General features: G+C 38.6%; 1 protein-coding gene across 2 annotated transcripts; it reads left to right on the forward strand.

The window, feature by feature from the left end:
* Positions 1–2,464: 2,464 nt before the first annotated feature.
* Positions 2,465–25,109, forward strand: MLYCD (malonyl-CoA decarboxylase). Of its 2 annotated transcripts, none has more exons than XM_080410737.1 (5): positions 2,465–3,120; positions 13,337–13,449; positions 14,712–14,868; positions 15,351–15,515; positions 24,355–25,109. In XM_080410737.1, exons 1-5 carry the CDS (start codon positions 2,569–2,571, stop codon positions 24,886–24,888), a joined length of 1,521 nt encoding a protein of 506 aa, XP_080266863.1. In that variant the 5' UTR covers positions 2,465–2,568; the 3' UTR covers positions 24,889–25,109. The 2 variants fall into 2 exon arrangements, with proteins under 2 accessions (XP_080266863.1, XP_080266864.1); XM_080410738.1 differs by having other exon boundaries at positions 15,366–15,515.
* The last annotated feature ends 1,286 nt before the right edge of the window (positions 25,110–26,395 follow it).

A 26,395-nucleotide genomic window follows, 5' to 3' on the forward strand; every position in this document is an offset into this window, starting at 1 on the left:
TGAAGAGATATTGACCTGTCTTGCTGTGGCTACATACATGCATAAGAGTATTTAGGCTTTCTGGCCCAGAAATCAAATGAAAGTTTTTTGTCCTAATGGTTTCAGAAGCTGATGTGCACCAACCAAAACTGCCACAAAGACTAACTAAGCTCATGGAGACTTTTAGCACAATTTTTAGGCTTGTGTTAACCAAATTGGCATCATGGGCTGTAAAGAAGTTTATTATGTAATCATATATATAAGAAACAGATAGCAGATTAAAAATCATCATTAAACATATAGATGGAAAAGTTCAATTTCTAGCTACCCCTTATTGGAAAAAAACAAGCCTGTCCACCTCTTGTTATGAAGTATTGTTAAAAAATGTTTTATTTTCGTTTGCAAATGGAAAAAGTTGTACTTGGCTAATGGATACCCATTTAAAATTGCAGCATTGCTGTCTATAAACAGTGCATATACAAATATCATGATGTTATTTGGTGAAAGTTCATATCCATTCCTCCGTCTCTGAAAATACTAGCTTGGGAATCTGACATGGACAGCAGCTTTCTTTGACAGCTTGCCTCCTGTAGAGGTGAAGCAGAAGGACTTACCAGTCAACTTTTCAGGGCTTTCACTTATGCTGAAAATGAAGTTATAAAGTTGTTAAAGGTATTTCTGAAACTTAATTTGTTGCCTGTGGGACTCACATGTTTTAAAAAAAGTATTTTTCATATATTGTAATGCGTCTGAATTATGCTTTCCCTCTCTTATGGGTATCTTAGCTTATCTTATACCCCTTATCTTATAACCCTCAGTTCTGCAGGGCTACACTGCTCACAAAGCATTTTTTATTTCTTTCCTTGGGAAGCTCAAACATACTGTTCTAGAAATTTGCAATTAGGTGGTGCTCTGTTTTTATATTTGCCTCTTCACTGGTAGAAAGGGCTCGATTCCCTTCTCAGTTCTTCAAAAGTTGAGAAAAAGAATTCCCCGTGCTTCTGAAGGTCAGGACAATTGGTGCTCAATTCTAATCTCACTGACATCAATCTGACCTAGGTGTTTTGCTTGGTTTAACTGGCATGTAACAACAATAATGACAGAGCACATGGGATGTCAAAAGGAAGCAAATACATCTTTGTAAAAATGAACAAGGAGCAGTATGTATATATTTAGCTTTGTGCATGAGTAGTCCTGATGCAGCTTAGTGGACTTTGGGCTCATGACTGGAATTTTTTGCTAAAGATCCCAAAGGGCACACTACTTTCAGGACTGTGCCCTCAAATTACACAATCAGATTTGCATGATTTCCTGCCCTTATTTCAGAGCCAACAGATGCCAGCAGGCCTGGGCTTCCTGGGGCTGTGAAGTCACCCCTGCCTGACAGCGAGCCGGCTTCCACAGCCCCAGCCTGCTGGCCTCCTAAGACCATGAGGGACAAAACTTTCTGGATGCCACCGCTATCGTTGGTGCCATCCTAACTCTGCCAGGGCCACGGGCCCATCGCGATGGCTGACTCTGATATTGTATGAATTCACTTTAGGACAGAATAAATCTTGTAGTTAAAATGTAATGAATATAAGATATATGACATCCTCATGTGTATTGTGTTTGTCAACATCTTGTAATGCTCTCCTGTTATCCGTTGACCTTCTGTGTCTGTCGACATCCTGTTATCCATCTACCTTTTGTTGAAACCTAAGCTAACGTCCTGTTATCTGTTGTCCTTCTGTTATGTTGAAACTTAAGCTAAAACACCCCAGTGGGGGAAAGACAGATAAAGCGAGAATTGGTTGAAACTGGCCAACTCAGCCAGCTCAGCATTTTCTAGCAAAAGGTGAAAAGTACACCATGAGGAAGACCTATGGCCTTCCTCCCAGAGACCCCTGCCCACAATTCTTGGAGGAATTTGCGCAAGTGCGAAGGACTGATAAGCTAATTAACATACAAAGCGAGAGTAGGTGGGGTTAGGTAATGCATATGTATAGGCATTAATGGCATATTCATTGTTTTATTGTATATATATAAGATACTTTAGACATGCACGTTAGGCGGAAGGATCCCCCGTGCATCCAGCGCTGCCAATAAAGGATACTTAGGATACTTAGTCACTAAGAAATTTTGACTTCATTCTTTAAATCACTCAGCACATGTGCACCTCAGGCCTCTGTGCCCTCTGGTGCAGCTGAGCTGGGAGGGAAAGCGGCAGGTAGGGGAAGAATGAGAGCAACAGGTGAGAAAGGTTCAGGAGCCAGGGGGTTGTACAGTGAAGCCCTGGGGAAAGCACGCTCAGGGGGAGGCTCTGCGCGATGAATAAGCGCTGGTAACACCGCCGGGCGCAGTGGCCACCCCGGGAGGCGGCGCGGCAGCCATGAGACAGCCCGGTGACCCGATCGCCCCTGCGCCACGCTCAAGATGGCGGCCGCCACCGCCTCAACCCCGCCACACTCCTCTTACTTTCGATTGGCCAGGCGGGCTATCAGTCTGTGAAGCTAGCCAATCAGCCCGCCCGCTGCGGCGCGAAGGCGGTGCTGCGGCCTGGCCGCGGTGGCGAGTGCTCTCCCCCTGTGGCAAGCGGCGAGGCGCGGAATGAGCCGCCTGGGCCCGAGTCTGAGCGCGCGGCCCTTCCTGCGTGGGCCCTGGGCGGCGCCGCGGGGGCTGCGCCGCGTCTCGGTGGCGGGCGGCCTGTGCCAGGGCCCGGCGGGCTCTGGCAGCGCACCGGCGGCGGGCATGGAGGAGCTGCTGAGCCGCTCCGTACCGCCGCTGCCGCCCTACGAGACCAGGGAGAAGGCGCCGCCTCCGGCGGAGCTGCGCAGCGCGGAGTTCGTGCGGTACTACCGCGCCCTGGAGGCCGGGCCGCCCCGGACCGAGCTCCTTACCCGCTTGGCCCGCGACTTCGGCGTGGACCATGGCCGGGTGGCAGAGTTCAGCGCCAAGGTGCTGCAGGCCCGGGAGCAGCAGAGGGAGCTGGGGGCCCTGCTGCAGGCCGAGGACCGGCTCCGCTACTACCTCAGCCCCCAGTACCGGGGTCTCTTCCAGCACCTGGGCCGCCTGGAGGGCGGGCTGCGCTTCCTGGTGGAGCTGAGGGGCGACCTGGTGGAGGGGCTGGCCTCCAAGGCGGTGGACGGGCCTCATGTCAAGGTGAGGGCTGGGCTGGGTGTGGGTGGCCTTGAAAGGGAGTTGGGGATGTGGGCTTGGGGCTTCCTACTCATGGCGCTACTCTTGGGGTGTCCATGGTGGGCTGGAAAGTGTCCTGTAAGCCTCATTCACTGTTGGGGTCCCTGTGGTGTTACACGAATGAACCCCATCCCACAGGCCATGGCAGCAGTGGGAGGTGGCTTTGCTGATGGCTCAGGGCAGGAGTGGCCTGTGGTGTGACACCATGGGCTTTCCAAGGTCAAGTGACAGCTGGAGGCCCAGCTGTGGGACATGCAGCATGACGTGATGCTGCTCGTGCTGGGGCTTCCAAGCGCTCAGGAGCTCACTGCAGGAGCGGTATGTAGTGGTGTGGCTTCTGAGTCCAGTGTGGGCCAGAAGTGACGTAGCAGTCGTGTCATGCTGGTGATGAAGAATATCAACAGGAGGAAGGAGTTGCCATGGCTTAGCTCAGTGGTATGTAGAAAGGAGATGAGGCGGAACATCCCCATTCATGGCGCAGCGAGGAGGAAGTGTGGAGGACCGGATGGTGTGGGAGATGACTGGCAGGAGGTGCCCGGACTTCCCAAAAGGCAATGAAGAAAGCAAGCTGGTCAGGTGTACATCCATAACTTATTTGTTGATACTCGGATCCAAATTAAGTTTAACAAGAATAGGGTGGTTTTGATGTTAGTGCTGCCAGTTAACCGTGGTCATCACGTAACTGAAGTAGCATCAGCATTGTGAAGATTCCATATCCAGTTGGATGATCTTAAGTAAAAAGAGACGAACTTTGCAAAATTAGCAGGATACAAATGTGTAAAGCAGCTGAATGTGCATGCATCAAATAATACAGTATGATGAGAAACATATTAAAGCTGTTTGAAAGTAGGAAAATATTGTCTGCAAAACTAAAACTTCAGTAAAAGGGCTGTCATAAGCATTCTGTTAAGTCTTCTCAAAATATTTTTACAAATGTTTGGGTTCGTAATATAACTGGGTTTAGTTCTGTGTACCAGGTCTTGTAGTCTTTTTTGTGCTTGTTGTTCAGTTTTATTTTTCAAATGTGATATATTCTAAAAATGAGAGGTGGTCATAAATAGCATGTAAGCCAGGAAAGATTAAGCTGGAACTGGTTTGCGTTGGGTTTTGTTTGTGACTCTATTGGCTGTAAGAATACTCTGGATACTGCTTCTTTGTAGTTTGGAGTTTCATTTAGGTTGTTCTCATCTGTTTTCCACAGGAACCAAGACCTAGAACTATGTGCTAGTCCAGTGTTCTTGCTGGCATGTCTGGGAAGGGTATTATATGTTGCTTCTGAAATAAGTGTCTTGCTTGGCCTTTAAAATCTAATTGCTTCTATTGCAAATAAGTGTCAGAATAACTATGAGCACCCAAAGGAATGCTCAACCTACAGGAAATCTTGACAGTTTCTGCAATGGAGCCGGTTACTAGCTGGTGCAAGTGGTTTGAGAGGAAGTTCTATGAGGGCGTGTGTATTTAATTTGATACCTTAAGCTGTAGGTGTTGAGATACTGTATTACCTGTTCTGAGGCTAAATGTCAAGAACAGAGAAAACTGTATGGTAGAATATTCAGGCTACAGATTTGGTGGTGAGAGGGGTTGTTAAAGGTTTGGGGTTTTTTTTCTTTTTTTTTTTAAAAAAATGATCTTGAGTAGAAAACTGTTCTTGTGATACAGTGTGTATTTTGGGATCTTGTAGTGAACCATTTCAGAATTGTTCTTCACTGGTTTCCCTAACTGCAGGAAAGAGATGAAAAAAAAGTATAGAAAAGTTCTGGAATTTGGAATGGATGTTAACATGTCAGGATTCACTGTTAACATATGATGAATTCTTGTCTCCTGACTTTCTTATGGTATTATTTTAAAACAAGAAGATGCAAATTACCTGATGATTGTTTCTCCATTGGTTTCACTGTTTCCAAATCATTAACAAAATAGATGATGCACTGCAAACTGGTGCAGTATTATCTTCTGTTATTCCCAAGTATATACATCTTCATAATGCCCTCAGTTGTCTCTCTTAAATCACCTCTTAAATTGAATTGATGTTTGTAGTAAAGGAAGAAAGGCAAATGCTTAACTTTGATTTTATGTACTGTGAGACATGTGCCTAGCTGCACTGTGCTCCAAAATGTGTCTCATTATTAGACTTGTGAAAGATTCTGAACACTGAAGTCACTGGACTATTTTAGCAGTGTCCATTAAATCAGAAGTCATAGTGCCCTAGCTATCAGGATCCAGTGTAAGGCAAATTGGATTGAAAAAGCTGACTTAAAAGAAATGGAGAAGAATGGTGACTACCTTATTGGAAGAATTCCATAGATCTTGAACATAGATCCTGAACAATGTATTAGAAATACTTAAAATGACAGATCGTGCAGAAAGAAGGAACATGCTACAAATAAGGTTTAGTTTATATTTAAGTTTGTTTTAGAAGGCAGAATCGTTGCCTAGAGCAAGACAGAAAAATTATGGGTTTTCTCAGTGACAAGTTCTTATGACACAGTAAATGTCTTTCTATGAACATGTGACAGATGATGGATACTCTTGATCCAAGTTTCTTGGTAATGAGATGGCAAAAATTTAGTGGTAAAATGTATTTTTTAAGCTATACAGCCTTTTTTTTTTTTTTTTTTTCTTCAGAGTCCACAAAAAATATTTGCAGGATATATGGTGAAGAGAATTTTTTCTTTGTAATCTATCTTGGGGTGGATTTTCTTTTCTATTAAATATAAATATATGAATCAATTATTACTGTTGTAAGCTTCATGGTTAATGTTAAGATGACCATTTCAGAAAAACAGTACTGACACATAATACATTGTTTAACCGGTTAAATTACATTAAAGCTGGGCCTAATTCTTTTTCATGATGCTGTTTGAATTTTTTTCCCCTCATGTTCTTTTTATGTGTTCTGTTCCTTCCTTCCACTAAAGGACACACACATTTTCCACTGTCTTACAAACAAATTGACTTTCTGATGAGCCCTTGCAATGCACAGAGTGAAATTGTTGAAAATGTGTTTCCTAAGTGTAGTTCTTCCTCTTACTGTTCAGAACCTTCTCACCTGCAATACTACTTCTTCTGTGCCAGCATTTCCCTCTTGATATTTTTTATATTTTGCTTGCTTACTCGATTTCAACATTTGAAATATGAGCTCTGGTGAGAATTTCACAACTTTATTATTATTTCAGGTAGCAAATCACTCAACTATTGCTTTTAAAATATTCTTCATCTTTCCATATGATTTAGAAAAATCAGTGGAAGGTTCATATTGCTGGCAAGATTGTGAAAAAGATAGCATTTTTGTCGAATTGATTTATACATAAATCTGCTTCCGTAATTAAGCAGTTGTTGGAGTATATCTGTAAACTTGTTGTTCTTGTACTGGTCTACTAGAAAAAGAAATACTGTAATTGTTTTGGGTGTCTTTTGCCCCATAGTAGCAGCTCCTAAATGCAGCAAGGACCTAAAGTTGGACTTTCCCTACAAATTTGAGCACTGACCTTCCTGTAATCAGGGAAAATGGTTTTCAGTTTTAATAGAGAAATTGAAAATGGTAAAACAGTCTTCAAGGGAGAATATTTTGTGTAAGCTCTGCTTGGCTTTTTGGGGAGGGGAAATACTTGTGATAGATGTCTTACATACATGAATCCACAGAAGGATGTATTTATTTCACCCAGTTGTACTGCCTTGAAAGAATTGTGGTCTGGTTGATGAGGATTCATCAATGGATTAGAATAGCTGTTTACTAGTGAAACGGTGGCTATATGGAGAATCTGAATGTTGAAACAGTTTGCTTTAAAGATCTAAGAAGCCCTTAACTAGAGAAACAAATGAAAGTTAGAAGTTTTTCTCTGAAAAAAAAATGTTTGATATTAACGTATCAAAAGTCTTGTATAGCCATTTCATTATTGTAGATTTGATTTAAATGCTAACATACATAAAGACAAATGTGCAACAAGAATTTTATAACTTCTGTCTATTTTAGTCTGCACTGCCAAGTAAATGTGGAAATAAAATTAAATGGATCTTTGTGATGCTGGAGGAAAATTACAGAATGCATTATATGGTTTATTGGGATTTTGGTTTTGCCCAAATTGTCTAAAATGTTTCTTAAGACAGTCCTTAGTTTCTACTTTGCATTTTGAAAGACCTATTAAAACAAGGATTACCCGCTGCTGCATTCTAAACATAAAATACTTTCCTATTTCCTCAAAATGTATCGACACAGAAGCCGCTTGGACTGTTGGATAGTGGTTGATAAAGCATTTCTATTTTGTGTTTGTTCAATAGAATACAGTAAAATAACTTATACAGGTGATTAAGTCACTTGAAAATGCTTGTGCACGCTTTACTCATCTAAATGAGCAAAAAAAGGCGGGGGGGGGGAATAAAAAATATTATTTCTAGGAATAAGACATCAAACAACATAAAACACAAATGCCAGGGAAGTTTTCAGCACTACCATTACCACTAAAGTAATTACTATTAGCAATAAAAAAAGCAGAAAAACAATTCCCTTTTATGTGTGTCACACTATTGAATCCCATTTTGCTGATGGGGATATTTTTCAGTATCTTACCAGGGGTATTCTGTATATATATTTGAAGCTAATTCGTAAAAAAAAAATAAAGACACCTTTAAACACTCAGCAGTATCAGAGTAGATCTGTAAGTCAGTATGCTTATATGATGAAGCATATTGAGTTAAATACTTCAAACATTCCACAGCTATGGAAAAACTCGACTCTTGTGAGGCTGGCAGAGTACTTTTCCTGTAGCCCTGTCAGGTACCTAACCAGCAACTAACAATAACTGTGCCATCTGTTTGATATGTGTGGAGTGTTAGTTACTGCTGTTTTGTATTATGTTTGTCTGTAAATATCTGCATATAAATTTTGTTTGTAAAGGGTATTTTATTTTTTAGTAATTTGAGAGGGAAATTTGAATAGTTCTTTCATCAGAGAGGCAGTTTTTTTCTTAATAAAAGAAATTAATTTACGTTTTTCATAAGAGTTTTACCATTTGTTGCCCCATAAATAGGGACCTGGTGTGAAGATTAAAAAGCCTGTAATTTTCTGTCTTGTAGCAAGAACACAGAATGAAGAAAAATAAAAATAATCACAGTTTATTATAGTAAGGTAATAGAAACTTAAGTATAGCTGGTAATATTAAATACTAGTCTGAGTATGTCTTGTTGCTCAAATTTAAAATCGGGATGCTGAATAATAAATTGTTTTTTGTCTTTTTATTGAAAAGTTGAAGATGTAATTTCATGACTAGAAAGCCCTCTGAAATGAAAATAAGAATTTACTTACCGCTAAATTTATACGATAAGGCAACTTAACTTGAGACTGTCATCATTGTAGTCAAGCCTTTCAGAAACTTAGCATATACTATGATATCAAACAACTCAGAATTTTGCTCAGATGACTTGAATTAAACACAGTTTTGGATAGTATAAAGTATGTTACATCTTTCTGCACTAAGATGTTTAGTCAACATACACAGTTGCAGTTGGACTACGTGATCGTTGTAGGTCCCTTCCAACTGGAACTATTCTAATTCTTTGGTCTGCATGCCACTGGGTTGTTTTATAAAGCATTATTATATACAGCCGACAGATTATTTGAATTGAGTTGTAATTCCCCATAAACAATATTCCTTTCTTCCAGAATCATTGCTGAAAACACATCTACTTCACTTTCTTCTTTGGATAGAATTGCATTGCTTTTATACAGCTGTATGTTGAACCAAAAGTAGCTCTAGAATGTGTTCTGCATCTTGAAAAGTAGCCTTTGGTTCAGTTGGCCATCAGTATGTCCCATTGTATGGAGCATGCTTGCTAAACCTGTAGGTGCTTTAGAGAAGCAAAATGCATGATTCCTATGTTCGCCACTTTTACCAGTTTCTGTGTAGTGTAACTGGCTTTCTCCCAAGTCACTCATTGCCATCTGAGCCATGTACTGCCAATAGATGCAGAGCAGTGTGTGCAAAATAACGACTAGCAGGAGTGCAGCCATCAGCAGTTTTTCCTCCTAGCTGCTAGACTGCAGCTCGAAGTGGTGCTCCACAAAGCAGATGGTTGACAAGAGAGCTATAGGAATCTGTTACTTTGACCCCAGATCTGACAACGCTAACTTAGTTTTTTGGTTTACAGCGTGCGCATACAAAAGTAAACAAACCAAACAATCCTGAAATACCTGGAGACTTTTGCTACACCAAGGGGTATTTGACCAAAATGAGTTATCGTTATTTTCTAAAAGCTTTAGAGCTGTGCAGAAACAAGTATTTACAAGGGAAGTACCTTAAAGCCAGAATAAACAAAACAATCGGAATATACTTGTTTAGGACAATTACACCTTTGCAGTTCAAGAGGAAAAATGTGTTGAGGGTGGGGGAAAGATGACAGACAAATCTGTATGAGAGAGTACTTGAATTAAAATTCAGCTTCTCTCAATAAAACTGTTGCTGATGCAAGCCTTTTTGAGGTTGAAGGCCGGTACCTGCTCGGTTGTACTGCCCAGGAGTTGCAATTCCTTCATGTCTTAGCTGTGCCAGAAAGAGCCTCTTTTGGTAGATGCTGTTTTGCAGACAATTCTGGGCTCTTCGATACGGCTTGTTTTACCTGCTTTCTTTTTAACCCACTAGCCCAGAAGCATCAGCAAAACAAGTTTTGCCCGTATAGATTACAGCTACTCTAAATGCAGCTGAGTGATGCTGAATTGCATCAAGTGTTGAGGTGCCCTGAGCTGACAGTAATTATGCATTTTTTACAGTAATGTCATATTATAGAAATTGTCTGCTCTTTTGAGGTAGTAAGGCAGCACAGGTTTAACATGCGTCCGGTAACCTCCCCAAACCATCAGATTTGCTATAAATGTGTAATAGATTCATTTATTAGGCAGGGGAGGGTATACTGCATGTGTCCCTCTTAACTCTCCTAGTAGCAAAGTTTTGACATAGCTAATCTGGTCCATATAAACGTCATCTGTTTTGTTGCCTCCTCCCCCTTTCCCTGCTACTGTTGTATAGGATAGTGTCACCTTGAAACAGAGAAGGCAGGGCATTTTAGTCAAAGCGCTGGTGAAAAATTATGAAGACTGTCCATTGCCAGGGTGGATTTTGTTCAGTTTGATCCCTCATTTCTCAGCTCTTCATTGGTACTTGTTGCAGATAGTCATGTATGTGTATTTTTTTTTCCAGAGTTTTCTTTATATGCTGGTGCCGTGCAGTGTTGTGGCTTCCGTTGTTTTCCAGTGCAGATTGCTTATCCTATAAATGTACTTAAGGTGATTTTTTTTTTTTAATTTATTATTGCAGTTTCATATTCATTTAGCAGCTTTTTTTACTAGCATATGCAGGCTTTGTTCGGCCTTGTAGTACAAGTGCAGGTGGAAGTACAATTTGGCAGATGACTTTTAGCAGCACAGTTTATTATATAACTGAACAAAGCCCCTACTGAGAAAGACCAATAAAAAACTAATTTACAAATCTTGGGAGAGTTGACCTCATGGAAGAGTTCATGGATACTCCCTCTATTTGGAACAATGCAATCAATTTTCTATTTGAAGTATATGTCAATTTATGCTTCAATGAGTAAGCTTTTATTTTCTTAAATATTGGAGGATGCTACTGAAGGAAGTACAGAAAGATAGCATAACATTTTCATGCATGATAGAATTGTTCTATGCAGATGAACGGCAGTTTTCTTCTAGATCATTCCTATAGTAGTATTATTTCTGCATAAACAAAGATTGATGCCAGACAAAAGCCTATGTATTTCACTAACACAGCTTTGTAAGTTGTGGTTTCACACTGGCTGCCAACCAAGCACCACGAAGCTTCTTGCTCACTCCCCCCTCGCCCAGAGGGATGGGAGGAGAATCGGAAAGGAATGTAAAACACAAGGGTTGAGATAAGAACAATTTAATAGGTAAAGCAAAAGCTGCACTTGCAAGCAAAGCAAGGAATTCATTCACTGCTTCCCATGGGCAGGCAGGTGTTCAGCCATCCCCAGGAAAGCCAGGCTCCATCACGTGTAATGGTTATTCAGGAAGACAAACGCCATAATGCCAGATGTTCTCACCTTCCTTCTTCTTCCCCCCAGTTTATATACCCAGCATGATGTCATATGGTATGGAATATGCCTTTGGCTAGTGTGGGTCAGCTGTCCTGGCTGTATCCCCTCCCAAAGTCCCGTGCCCCTCCAGCCTTCTTGCTGGCAGGACCTGAGAAATGGAAAAGTTCTTGGCTTAGTATCAACATCACCCCATAACAACTAAGAACATCAGTGTCCTGTCAGTGCTGTTCTCACACCAAATCCAAAACATTGCACTGCACTAGCTACTAAGAAGAAAATTAGCTCTATCCCAGCTGAAACCAGGACATAAGTGTAGAAGGGGTGGGTAGGACAAAGGGGAACTGAAGGAAAATTTGACTCTGCACTTCAGGTATGGAAAAGAGCCAGGATTTGTTATGAATTTACCTTGCAAACTCCGTGATTGTGGTCATTACCATCAACTTCACTCTAGGAGTTTTTAGGGGAGGAGTTAATTCTGAGTTTGGGTTGGTCCATGTAGATTGAAGTATCTGATCACAGTCGGGGTTTGAATATTTTATTTTTTCTGGTATGTTAAATTAAACAATAGAACTGTCCTTTTTTCAGTCTTGGAATACTTGTATCGGTTTCTTTGGCCCACAGGAACCTTCTTTGATGCTCGTCTCTTAACAAGTGCCTCTACAATTTTAATCTTTTTTAGGTTGTAACAGGAAATATTTTTGCTTTTTTATGGAAGTCCCGAGACTATATCAGAGCTTTGGAAAGATGTTTGAAGTAGTTAAGTGTTTTCTGGATAGGTTTATTTTTTTTTCCTTCTGCTGTTTTGCTTAAATGTAGCAAGCTGAAATACTTTGTAGCATAATTTTTGTCTATTTCATGGGCAGCAGTGTCTGTTTCATAAAGGTCTGAAGAGGGTGAAGAGGTTTTGTTTTTAAATAAATGGTTATTTTGTTAGTTTCAGGTAAGCCTGCATTTATGATGAGGATGTTGGTAAGTTGGTGCTGGTATCACAGGGTGCCCTGTGTATAAAGCAAAAGTAAGAAAGAAAAATAAGCTCTAGAATCTCTTTAAGGGATATTCATGCTGCACTGAGTTCAAGAATACTTTCTAAACTCAACTTTAGACAGGAAAATCTTTAATAATATAGCCAGCAGGAAATTAGTAGGTGATATAAAATTCATTATTATGATGAATGTTTCTGAAAGTATTTGATATTACAGTTGGCTTTAATTCTGTCGTACTATTCCAAATTTGTTGTGATTCTTGAGTTCTGTAGTCTTATGTTGCTGCTTTTGTTTGTCTTGCTCTAAAATTTTCATACTTATAGAGAAGAAAAATTCTGTAAAGATAATGGTTTTATCTGTATCCTGTTGAAAGATACTAATTTTCTAATTTATCATCCTGAGTGGGCACGTGCAGCTCCTGTGCTGAGTTGAACAATCCATGCTAAAGTCCAAACTGAAGCATTTTTTGTAGTTTACTGATGCCTAAATGTGTCTGTATGTGTTCCAGTCACCTCCAGTAGATATGTTACGTACCTTGGAGATCTGTCAGAAGTAGAAAGTTCCATTTGTTAGTCATGGTGCAGACAGTGCAGGAGTAAATTTCTATTCTGTATCTTTCTCATAAAGGGAGATGGAAAAAATATTTACTAAAGTATAGATGACTTTCTTATATTAATAAACCAGTACTAATAGTCAGCATGAACTGCTGAACACTGAGAAGAGACTCAGACGTAGAAAATTATAGTAAAATTCAAGTCCTTATTTTCATCAAATTTCCCATGATTTTTTTTTCTGAGATTTAAATCTGAGCATCCCTGCAACTGCAGCCTTATTGTCAGGGCTGCTTGAATACTTCTACTTACTGTCTGCTTTTAATCTGCATTGTTTTGTGTTATCTTCCATTTCATTGTCTGCAGTTTACTATAGACAGTGTCTTTAAACATTTTCATCGTTTTAGTCCAGTGTGAGGAAAGCTGAGTTATTATGTGGTTAATCTTCTCAAGCATATGCATTAATTTCCTTGAACTTTCTTGTTTTGTAGTTTGAAATAATCAAGGTTATATTTACTCACATTGGTATGTTCTACCTAGTTTATTTAGCAGATAAGTCCATCTTTCTTCTGTTTGCAGGAAATGAATGGAGTTCTAAAGAACATGCTTTCAGAGTGGTTCTCAACAGGATTCCTGAACTTGGAAAGGGTCACTTGGCAATCACCTTGTGAAGTACTCCAGAAAATTAGTGAGTAAGTGCTAAAAGTTGCTAATGCTCATTGATGAAAAGGTGATGAAATGCTTTGGGCTGCAGAGATTGACTATTTTCAAGATACTGCTTTTCAATATTGAACCATAGGGAAAGTATAATTAAGGAATAGTTGTATTTAACACTCTAAAGAGCATGATTTTAAAACCTGAATTAAATAAACAGTGAAAGAGATCATTTGTCTCATAATTTGATCCTTTAGTACACATACTGCACTTGTAGACTGCTGTCTTTTCTTCCAACCTTAGTTATTCTTCCCACATTCCCAGAGGTGCTGCTGTCACTTCTACAAACCCAGATTTTTGCAGCAGTGCCTTCTGGCACTCCCTTTCCTCCCACAGGTGCTGCTGTCACTGCTGCCTCCATCACCACTGCCACCTTCTTCTCCCCTCAGTCTACACTGTGTTATGTCTGTAGAGAATCAATATTTAAGTCTGAGGCAGCATGGGGTGCCTAAACCTCAAGAATGTGTTTTACTTCTAATTTAGTTAGGCTTCCCTTCCTGGCTGGAACTAGTGAGGTGCACAGAATCAATTGTAAGCCATAGGTGAAGAGAGGACCCTGTTTTCTAGAAACGTTCCTTAAAATCTACATTTATTTCTGAACTTCTGTCAAATATTCAGAGTTGTAGTGATGAAGATGACTGGCTCAAAGTTATGTTGTGTGGCCTTTTGTTATATAAAAAGCTTGAAGAAAAATGAATCTCTGAAGAGTTCTGAAAGTACATGACAAATGTTGATGAGGCAAGAAAAGAGATCTCATACAAGCTAAATTTTCAAGATAGAAATAATTAGTAATATTTAATCTTAAAGGTATTTGGCAAACACTGGACTTTCAGTATGTAATAGGGAAAAAATATTTTGAATGATTCGTTGAAGACATGACTGTGGGAGTGCTAAGAGACTACTTTGTAGCTTGGGAAAACTAATTCCTTAGAGGTGTGTTCACACACTGAATGAAAGTCATCTCAGTCGGATATTGAACAGAAACTGCAAGTGAAATCTCAGAATGTAATAAGCATATCCCAAAGAAAACTAGAGAGAGCAGGTGTGCAATATGCCTTTGCCACAGTTTGCTGAGGAATTTTAGTTTTTTCACTTACAGCCCGATTCTCCTTTTTTGATTGGAGAGTTTTGCACTGACATCAATGGGAAGAGTACTGAGCTTGTTTGTAGGATTGGCAGTTGACCTCTTTCTAAATAAAAAAAAATGATAATTATACTTTTTTTTTATGTTCTTATTGAGTTCTGAAGCTGTGCATCCTGTTAGAAACTGGATGGATATGAAACGTCGAGTTGGGTCATACAGAAGATGCTACTTTTTTTCTCACTGTGCAATCCCAGGAGAACCATTGATAGTCTTGCATGTTGCACTAACCAGTGATATCTCCAGCAACATCCAGGTACAGTCACTGATGCCTTCAGTTCACAGCAAAGTGCTCAAATTGGAAAAAAAAAATTCTTTTAAAACCTGTAATTCTTTATAATTTGGGAGTATTTGTTTTTGTTTCATTTTTTTAAAAAGATGAGAGATTTGGCATTTAAAAATTACAGGGATATTCTCTCTATCTCTGTGTTATGTAAGTTGAGATTTTGAGGTTTTGCTTAAGTGCAAGAAGAATAAAAAAAGAGAAATACGTAAGAAAAGATAGCAAAAGAGATTAAAAGTTCAAAGCAGTTGTGATTACTTCTGAAAGTTTTACTGTTGTTCCCTGCACTTGTTAATGGATAAGCAGCTCTTCTTTCTACTTTTTTATTAGATTTGCGGTTTTTCTCACAGAGGATAACAAAACAGTGGGGAAAAGTGTTAACACATTTGAAAGTCAAAAAGAAAGGCCCCCCACCCCCATAGTGAGGTTAATATCTACTACTAATATTTTTTTAGTTCTTATTTTCCCAGGCCATAGTGAAAGAAGTGCCGCCTTTAGAAACGGAAGATACAGACAAAATTACAACAGCAATTTTCTACTCAATCAGTTTGACTCAGCAGGGACTGCAAGGTGTGGAACTTGGGACTTACCTCATTAAGCGGGTTGTAAAAGAGCTGCAGGTAGGTGTGGTGGGGGGTACCTAAGATGCTGCTTGACCAATGGTCCCCCCTTACGTTGCTGTTTACGTTTCCATTTTGTGTCATGGCTCAAGGCAAGGAGCTGCTGGGTCTTGCCCTACAGGTGTAGCTTTTTAGCAGGTGTCTGCCAGGTGTAGATACTGTTACATAGTTAACATATATAACATAATAAATTACTGTGTGAAATATTTGTGCTTGTCTGATCGTGTGCATAGGTTGCCTAAAAGTCAAATTAGTACATTTCTGTTGAAAGTAGCTTTAATGGAGCTGTATTTTGCAATGTAGTGTATTAATATGATTCACTACTGTCTCTCAGTTGAGTGGGTGGAGCCTGTTAACAGGCTCTCTACCAGGCCTCTGATCAACTTTTCTCTTCAATGGACCTGACTGTTCCTTTTTCAAAATCTTACAGCTGTTCCAGTAACAACTAATTAATTAATGTACAGGAATTATTTTTTTCTTGTTTGTTATGTTGAGTTGCCACTGATTATGCAGTTCGCATGCTTGCCTTAAGTATGTCTATTTAAAAAAAAAAGGGAGGGGAGAGAAATTTATTTGCCCAGACATTTCTTGCAGTGTAGTAAGTAAAGAAAATGTCTTTAACATTTGAAAGTCACAGGAATCGGTTACTGTATGCAAGTCAGTTCTGTGCATTTATATAATATCATTGCATGCTATGGGATTATTGCTAATAGTTTTAGGACTTCTTGTGGAACCTTCTTCCAAGCAACTGGAAAAAGTAATGAAAATTCATTATTTTATGTACAGAATGGTGTGAAAGAGACAGTTACATTTCTTTGTTGGGTACAGTATTGTATTAAGTAGTCTTTACTACTTAAATTATTAACACAGCTACCACTTAAAAGTAACTTGTGTCTATATTCAGTGTTTATATTCGTTGTTCCAACATTTGGATCAGTAACGATGTCTAGAAAATTGTATGTGATTTAGAACTTTTATACAAATAACTTAAAAGTGTATGTACCAAACTTCTGGTACTACAAAATGATTGAGTAGTCAACTACTGAACCATAGCTTGCTGCCCTGAAGTATATTTTATTTTATTTTATTTTTATTTTTATTTGCTATTTTGGCTGAATTTTGTTGCTTCTTGCTTTCAGAATGGCTTTTAGATTAATTGTTAGAAGTGCGGTAGTCCAGGTATAATTAGGCCATGCCATCTGTCTGATCTTGACTGAGGGGAAACTGGAATAAATTCATGCAGTTATCTGCTTTCACATCTGAGAAATAGTTTCTGGATAATTGAGTTGCTCTCATGAAATAATGTTATTGACAATGTATTTGTCTATCACTAATTTCTTACAACTCTAGAAAAGTTATGAATGAGTTATAAAGGAAAATAGACACGCTATACTTAGATAACCTACCTGCAAGATTTAAAATAGGATGTGTGCAACAGAAGGTGCTTTTTATTTATACTTATGTTGAAGTTTCTACATGTCAGTGTTATAAAATCCAGCCCTTCTTTACTGTTCATCAACACATGATGAATAAGAAACACTTTGGCTGAGATACCTTTAAATACATTCTAATCATAAAATTATTGCTTCTAGTTTAAATAACTTAATATTCAAAGCTATTGAAAGCTAAGTGCTTTCCATACAATGCCAAAGATGGAGGTCTTCCTCCCTGCTTAAATTTCATACACTGCTTTAAGATGTTCGGAAAAATGAGCTGTTATTAGTAAGGTTTTATATGGCAAATTGGACATGTACTTCGTTAACGATGAAGTTGTAGCAAAACTTGAACGGCCTGTGTATATTTATTTCTGTACGTTAAAGGTAGAATAACCTCCATGTATTGCCTCTACACCATGACTTCTTGATGTTAAACTTTGTAGGCGTACCACTGTAGGGCTAAAAAAGATATAAAGGATAGTCCAGGATTATTTATCCATGATGGATCTGGTTCTCTTTATCTTCCACTCTTTGATGTGTTAATATATTTTTTTCTCTTCTTCCCACTCCTTCACGCTTTCTTTCTCCTCATTTCAAAGTGCTTTTCTTGATTTTGTTGTTTTGAATTCTGTAAGAACCGTCTCCCATTACGTATTTTACATCTGTGAAGTGACCCTAAATCATTATACTGTTGTTATCAGAATTACTTGATGTGCTCATGTAATACTTAATCAGCTTTTGTTATAAATGTTGTGATTCACCTCTCAGTGGAGAGAAGCCCTGTGTACTTCAGCTTCAAAATAAAGTATATACACTGTGAAATTTCTGTGAAGTTAGATTATTCAGGGCAAAGGCAGGGCATGTGACTCTTGGCAGCCTGATTTACCTGTCTCCCAAAATTCTGGAAGTCCTTCTTCAGTGCATTAATTGCACACATGTATTCTTTTTCTCTGTGGTCAGGTGTAAGCAAAGCGAAGGACTTTCCAAGGTTGTCTGTGTTCAGGTTGGACATAATTCTTTGGAGCAGCATTATAGTCACTTTAAAAGGGACAAATGGTATAGCGGTAGTGCTGAGTTGACTTGGTGACATCAGCTGAAACAATATAGCCTCAGCAAGAAAATCTTGGTTCAGAAATTACATCTCATTAAGCAAGCTTCCAGAAGCCTTTGTAAAAATAGATAGTTGGGTTCTCTGATGGGAAGAGGATTTTTTTTATATAACCTTTGCATGGCTTTCAATAAACAAAATTTTTTTTTAAGTGCTACTAAATCACCGAGTGTTCCAGGTTATATAAGTTGAGACTGTCTTTAATTTAACTGATAATAAAATGCTTTGGGAGACCATTTGAAGGGTTGAGGATTTTGTTTTTCATTATATTTGAATTGTTGATGGTTAATACACTTTTTTTAACTTGCCATTTCTTTGAGGTATCTTTTGTGAACATCTGTTTGATCTGCAGAATGCTACTTGATTTCTATTTTCCCAAGGCACTACAAACTCTTAAAACTTTTCTCTAGTAAGAATCCTTTATCTGACTTTGCCTTAACTTAACCTCCTCTGACACTTCTACTTGTAAGTGCCATTATAACCTCAAAACTGAATTCTCAGCTGTCAGTCTTCATAAGGAAAACTCCAAATTGGACCTGTCATGAATGCATATTATTAGATCGGAAAAAGACATGCACTAAGTTAGAAATATGCTAATAACCACTCTTTTTTTTCTACCACTGAAGCCTTTATTTGGTAAGGTTTTTAAAAACTGTTACTGAAACATTGATCTAGCAGGTATCTACACTACAAAGATATGTCTATAAATTCAGTTAGTACCAGATTCCTTAAAGTCTCATTAATAGACAATTAAGATAGAGCTTAATCTTGTAGAAATCTTGTTAATTTGCAAGAACTGGTCGTATACACTGCTAAACGTGAACGTATGTAGGGTAGCACTTCTCATCTTCAAAGGATGTCAAGTACAGATTCCCTCATGGAAGTATTTACTGCAAATGGGTTTTTATTAGGACTTTAGGAAAACTGCAGCAGTAGAGGCTCTGGTGAAGATTACAACCCTCAACGTTAAGCACTGTTTGAGGCACTGCATAGAAGTTAATGGCCCCTACTTTTGAGTCTTTTGCTAATTTAAGCAGATGGAGGACGTATGAAGTTGAGTCACAGAAATGGGTCCTCAGTTTCATCTCTTTATATGTGCACAGTTAGCAGTTTGAATCCTTAATCTCTACCTAGACGTTATGATTTGGCATTTGCCACAGGTATTGTAATATAACTGGGAAAGGGGAGGGATATAATGGAGATCAGAATAGGACCTTAGGGATGTAGCTTGTGTTGCATACAAAGGGCATCCTGGGAGAAAGTGTGCTGCACTGAGTAGGAGGTTTTTCTTTTTTTTGGTAGGTGCTTGACAAAAATTTGCTACACAAATAATATAGAAGGGTTTTGTTATCTGAGCACATCCTGTTTGGGTTATTTTGGGTAAGCAGTGGGGTGAATTCATTAGTCTACTGATACAACTTTGGTCCCAGTTCTCCCTATATGAATCTGAGAATAGGCTACCTCTGCGTTCTGTGTAGTCTCTTGGTTATATTAATGTATGTAAAGCAGGGAGCAGACAACAAAAATAATCTCTCGTATTTCTTAAATTTAAGCTTGGAATGTTCCTAGAAATGAATTGGATTTTGAAACAATTTCAGACAACTAGTAAGAAAACAACCCCCAAATTGGGTGCTGGAAAGTGAGCAAGCAGATGCATTTCTAGCAAGCTGGTAGGTGCTGGTGAATGTGTAGACAGATAGATCTCTCATTAGACAGACATTTAATTCATAATGTGTTTATAGCCACTCCAAATGGTCTGTAGCTCCACAGAAGGTACATCATAGCAATTCCGTCTGCAGATGACAGACACAGATAACTGTGGTGAAGCCTTTGAGAAAATTGCTTAGAATTTTATAGCCTGTGGCATTTGGGGGAGAAAACTGATAGCTACTATGTGGCTCAATAGAATGCTTAACAATTGGTGGCAGATTTTAGCTTTCTGGTTGGGCTGTTGATAATTGCTACCTTAATTTGATCTAGGTGACCTGGGGAGATCATAATTTCCAAAACAAACTTTGCTTTCATTGATGAAAAATGTGACCTTGGACTACAGCTTTTAGAGTGCAAGACAGTTTTAAATGAGATACAGATAATAGGAGAAATCTGCACTCTTCTGCAATGAAAAAAAAGCAAACTAAAAGATGACCAAAACCAGAAATCTACCCCAAAACAATATGAGCAGCTGGTTCTTAATGGTGTGTAGGTTTCTGACAAGCAAATAAACATTAATGGATCTCCACCAATAGCCTTAGAAACTAGCACATCAATTTAGCAACAGCATAACTGTGCACACTTCACTGCATCTATTTATTTTTCTACAAGAAATGACCGCCTCAGATGAGCTCCTAAGCTCAAGCATTTATCAGATATGTAGTAGACTGTACTGTAGCTTCAAAATGGGGCCCTATGTCTTCTATTAATAGAGTAGGAGCTGCTAAATTCTGTGGAATATTTTGGGTTGGGCTTGGTGAACAGGTCGCCTCAAAGTGAATGATAAACAAAGAGCAGTCAAAATCACAAGGAAGCAAAGTATCAGTTTCTTATTTAGGAGCTTTGCAGTGGTTATTATTGGTACACAGATATGAGAAGTTGGCGTTCCTTCTCACTTCTGTCATCGTGGATGGTGCGTAGGTATCCTCTTGGCTTTGCAAGCTGGGAAATGAGATTGGAATTGTTACCCTATGGAAGCAATGGGCATGGCTCAGCTCCTGTGTGAAAAGCCCTATGCATTAGCTCTGTTCAGTAGCAAAACAGTATTTTCAAATGCTGTACTTTCTTAGCAGAGGTGGTGCAGAAGATTTCCAGGCTTGACTTCATGGTAAGCAGCCTTTTGTCTTGGTCCAATCAGTTTTTCCTTTTACCTGAAAGAAGAGATCTGCTTCTCAAATTTCAACATTACCTTCCTTCTTCCCTTCTCAGGTTTTAACCCCAAATATCTGTGAAGAGTTCATGAAAGAGACCTAAGCAATATGTTCTCAAAGGCACTATCTCTTATGGAATGGTTAATATAGTTAGAAAAAAAGGAAAACCTTCAAGGAATGTTATCCCATTTTTGGCTCAAAAAGAAACACATCGAGGATTTTTCATTTGATATGTCATTGATTTGAAAACTTTTACCGATTTATTCCTATCTCTTGTGTTCTCTGTGTTACGGACTAAGGAGGAACTTTAAAGCTCAACAGGAATGAAGACATAGAGGAATGAAACCTCATTTTAAAATCCAGTCTCTTTTGGGGGGAGCTTGCTGCTGCTTAAAGATACTGACATGAAAAGGGTACTTCTCATTATAGATTACAGGTTTGTGTTTCTGTACGTTAAGGTTCGTTTGCAGGTCTGTCACGACCTAGGCAGTTGCTGAGTTGTCATCCATCATTATTGTGTGGACAGGCAGAAGGGTGCTGGGTCACTGAATCTTCAAAAGGGAGTTGTGGCCCTCCCTTCTGGGCAGAAATTCATCTAGTCACCGTAAGAGCTGACATGAAAAGGTCAAATTACTAGACAGCAGATTGTCTCAGCAGCTAAGTTACAGCTGGTCACAGTAGAGTCATCACTGGTCAGCTTTCAGAGTGCTGATGGAGAAATGAAGGTAGCAAGTGATGCTGCTTGTTACCATCTCGACAAAACTTGAACGCTCTCAGCTTTTTCTCCAGAAACAAATATCTTGAATTATTTTTCCAGTGGCCTTTAAAAACTTACGTCTGTGCCATCTTCCTCCCTCCTCCTTCTCCAGGAGATCTGTGGTTCTGTGCTAGTAGTGTTGTCTTTGGTGGGACCTAATGTTTAAGCGAAGTGTAGCTGGTAAGGGGGCATCTGAGTGTAACTCTCCTCCACAATACTCATTAAGATCCTGCTGCTTTAAAGAAGTGGATTCCAGATGTGATGATTAGATATACTCCTTGATTGAGAAATCCTACAAGGAGACAGATGAAAGGTGACCAGAGGAAGATCTAGTGAATGCATTTTGTTCTGCATTCAAATTTTAAAGTTATTTTGAATTGATTTATGGATAGATAGTCTTTATATCCATTGGGATGTACTTAACGTGGGATTGGGGAGGGAAAGATTTTTGTAGTCTGTAGAGTTGCTTTGTTCTGTTTTCATTCTTGCCTTTTTTCTGCCTCCAAATATATATATATATATTTAAATTTCCTGTGGTCATTGCTCTGTTTTTCAACAGAAATGTTTCTAAAAAGGCTGAACTGTCTACTCCAAGAAATGTTCTTTTAATTAAAACATATTTTCTATATTCATGCCTCTTGTAGCCATAGTCCACAGTAAGAGCACAATCCTAATAAACTGTTCTGTTTTATAAATGCTGTATTCTCTAAAATGGTACAGAGTTGCTAAGATACTGGCAGAAATTGTCTTCTACAGACATCTCTTATTTTGTTTTTTATGAAATGCATATGTGATGAAACCTTATAGTTGTAGTTCACAGATCTTGTTACAGACTTCTGCTTCAGAATTACTCTTAAAAATAAAATATCATGTGCTTTAGCAGAGACTTGGAAAAGTCACGGGAGGTCAACACTTTACTAGTATTGCACTACCAGACCACGGTCGGTATAGCAGTTGGGAATATGATAGACAGGATCTCCTGGGCGTGCTTGTTGCAAAAATGGTTGTTTTGTTCAGTAAGATACAGAAAGGAATGCTTTTATAAAATGATTTGCTTTTTTCTTTATCCAGTCCTCTAAGGAGAGTGAATGTGGTGTTTTGTTGTAACTTGGTCTGCTTTTCTTATTCCTGTCGGGTCCTGAAAGGGGAATTCTTTGACTTATGTGATTGTGTTATAGTCAAAGAACTTCAGATAAGGGAAGGAGTGAGATTGTCCAGTTTATACCATTATAATTCACAGAACCGAAGAGGTGGTGGATTTGAGTTGGCTGGTGTATCGTAGTGCTGGAAGCCAGGAGAACAGCACTAAGCTATTTGGGAAGCTCTGTGTGGGAAGAAGAAAGATGTAAATAACTAGCTGAATATTATTCTGGTTATTGAAGTTATTGGAATTGGTGCTTGGCTCGAGTCTGTAGCGGAGGTATGCCATGCCCGTGTTCCCTGGCTTCTGCATCCCCACAAAACAGAACGCAGGTGGCAGCGTTTTGTGGACCGCAGTGGTACCTGAGGATACAACAGCGCAGGTGCAATTCAAACAACACAGCAGCATGCATGTCATTAACATTTGCTAGTATAAGGTAGCATCTGAGCAATGATGACTTTTTAATGGTTATCTCGGTAATACTCAAAAGTAGAAAAAATGCATTTTGTAGTCATTTAAAGACAATTTTCTGCTGACATTAAGATGCTTCTGTAAGGTTGATAAATGTCTTAGTTCTTACCACTTCTTCCTATATGAACAGTAATTAAAACAACACTGTGGTTGTTTCAGTTCAGCTATGTCTTCCCTCTGTTCCTTGCCCCCCTCCTTCAGCAGAGGTGACTGATGTAATTTTTGTTAATTCCAAGTGACAGTAAGTTTAACAACCTTCTCTATTGTTCACAGTGGTGTGCCTCAAAATTAACATGGTTTTCCTTATGTATGTCTTGCTTTTTCCTTATGTATGTCTTGCTTTACGTGATTACATAGTTAATAGTTTTTACTCATAAATTAGTAGGAGTAGAGAATAAGTTCTATTTTGTTAAAATAAGTATTGAACTGTGTGATTAATTTTTTTACTGCAAGTATATATTTCTTATCTTGCTATATTATCAATGTATTTTATAGTTTGGGAATAGCATGAAAAGTAGTAGCCTGTATAAAGAACCTCTTTCGCAACTTCAGGAAATACTCTTTCCACTAAAATCTAGAAATCCTGACTTTACAATAGAGTGAAATAATAACCTGCCCATGATTTAAAAACAGGTAGTTACCTATGAAAAATAATTGATATTTAAAAGGTTTTGAAAACTTCTATTTATTTTTTTTTAATTATTCCTTAGAATAACTTCTTTATGGCATGCACTCATATTTGTTTATTTCTGCCTATAAAATGATATACCAGAACTTAGTGTTGGTAAGTACTTTTATATAGATTATGTGTGTGGACTGTAACTCAGCGTTAAAATTTTCTTCATGTTCCAAATGCTTTCTAGTCACTAACCTATTACTGGCAGGGTAAGGTGTGGTTTGGTTTGTTGTTTTTTTTTTCTTTTGTCTGTGTGTATGGGTTAGTTCTTAGATTCCCTAGTCTTCGCTTGACATCGAGTAAAGGGTATCAGCTGTTCTTTCACTCAGACTTCTCGTTGTCAATCATGAAAAAACTCAGGATTTTTTTTCCTCTCCTTTTGTCTGCAGAAAGAACTTCCTCAGATAAAAGCTTTTTCTACTCTTTCACCTATCCCAGGATTCACAAAATGGCTTGTTGGTCTTCTCTCCTCACAAACGAAAGAACTGGAAAGAAATGAACTTTTTACAGAATCAGAAGGGCAAGAAATCTCTGAGATCACGGGAGACTCTACTACTGAAACACTAAAGAAAGTCTTGAATAACAATGAGTGGGTGAGATCAGAAAAATTAGTTAAAGTGCTCCATTCGCCACTTATGAGACTCTGTGCCTGGTATTTGTACGGAGAGAAACATCGTGGCTATGCTCTTAACCCAGTAGCAAATTTTCATCTTCAGAATGGCTCTGTGATGTGGCGGATAAACTGGATGGCGGACACAAGCCCTCGGGGCATTGCTGCTTCTTGTGGCATGATGGTAAACTACCGGTATTTCTTAGAGGACACAGCCAGTAATAGTGCAGCATACCTGGGGACTAAACACATTAAAGCCTCAGAGCAGGTTCTTTCCTTGGTGTCTCAATTCCAGCAAAATAGCAAGCTTTAGTTAAATATTATGAAAACTAAGAAGTGTTCCTCACCTGTAAAGAGCTGTAATATGTTGCAGTGTCTATATTTAAATGAGAATGTCCCTTGTCAAACAAACTGACTCAGCACAGTATGATGCAGTGTTACCTAGGTTATCGGTTGTCTTCCTTATATTGCCATGTATTCAAAACTTGATTGGGTGTGATTGAGCCACTGCAAGTTACATTTGTGATTTGTCACGTCACAAAAAAAAAAACATTTGATGAGTCACTGTTACATGCAGATGGGTTGGAGGTGTGTATTAAAGGGTGAGTAAAATTATCTCAGTCAGTTACAACTCAGTGGTGACTTGAATGGTGACTTGTCATACCATTATTCTGTTGGTAATAAACCTATATAAACTATGTCTTTGAAAGGAGCTGCACTTTGTCATAATACTACTGTAGATAGATCAGTACCAAAGTACCTGGAAAGAAGTACTGAATGAAGGTAAATTTTTGGCCAAATATATTTGAAAAACTGTAATCTATGATTTTATTTCAATAATATCTGTCCTTTTCACCCTGAAAAACTCACCTAAAACCTCATGGTATTTTCCCGTTTCAAACCTACTAAAAATCTCCTTAAATCCTTACTTTGTTGGAGCATGGAAAAGCCTTGCATTAATGTTGTTGAAAAAGCAGGATTTCTCAGTGCAGCCGGTATGTAGTATTATATTTGCACCTTTGTCTGTTAAAATATAATGAGCAGGGAAGGAGAGGGGAATAAGAAAGACTGATAATTTGGGATCAGTTGAGAAGTTTCTAAATATATATATATATATATTATACTTTAGTTCTGATAATGTTTTAATTTGATAAAAAGCTTTTTTAATATTGAGGCAGGTGTGACCTGTAAATCAATAAAATAAACTTTCTCAATAAATCATGTCTTGCGTATTTCAGCATGTACCTTTCTTCACTTAACAGCCCTCCTTGATAGCAGTATCGCCGCAGCAGAAGGACCATTTTGACAGAATTTCATGCTGTTTTGTAATTTCTGATTTATTCCATGTCTGGTGAAATTCCAGTACTGTTTTCAAGAAAAGAATTATGCAGAGGAATTGAATGTGATAAAGATCCTGCTCATGTGTGAAAACAGAAGTGAAGAAAACTGTAAGTGTCCAATTAGTCGTACTCCTAGAATGAAATTGTGTAATTGGATACACTTTTTCAAATTCATTATTAGAAAAAAATCCCATCCTCCAAGCTGGTAACCTGTTACAGGAATTTATTATGCGTATCTTCCAAGCAGAGAAAAGCTTGTCTTAACTGCTGTTCATGGTAGATTTTGCAACAGTGATAGTCAAAGGAGAGAGTACATTCACTGCCTGTTACTTCCTTGAGAGCAAAGACATTTTTAAACAGTAGGTAGTCATCAGTGGCAGTGATGCCACGTTACCAGTGGCAACTCTTCTATGCCATGTTGCCTTCATTATGTTTTTAACAATAGTTCTAAAAAAATGCAACAGCTTTCTCACACACTTA

This window comes from Falco punctatus (genome assembly GCF_963210335.1).
Source record: "Falco punctatus genome assembly, chromosome: 14".
In the NCBI taxonomy this organism is placed as follows: Eukaryota; Metazoa; Chordata; class Aves; order Falconiformes; family Falconidae; genus Falco; species Falco punctatus.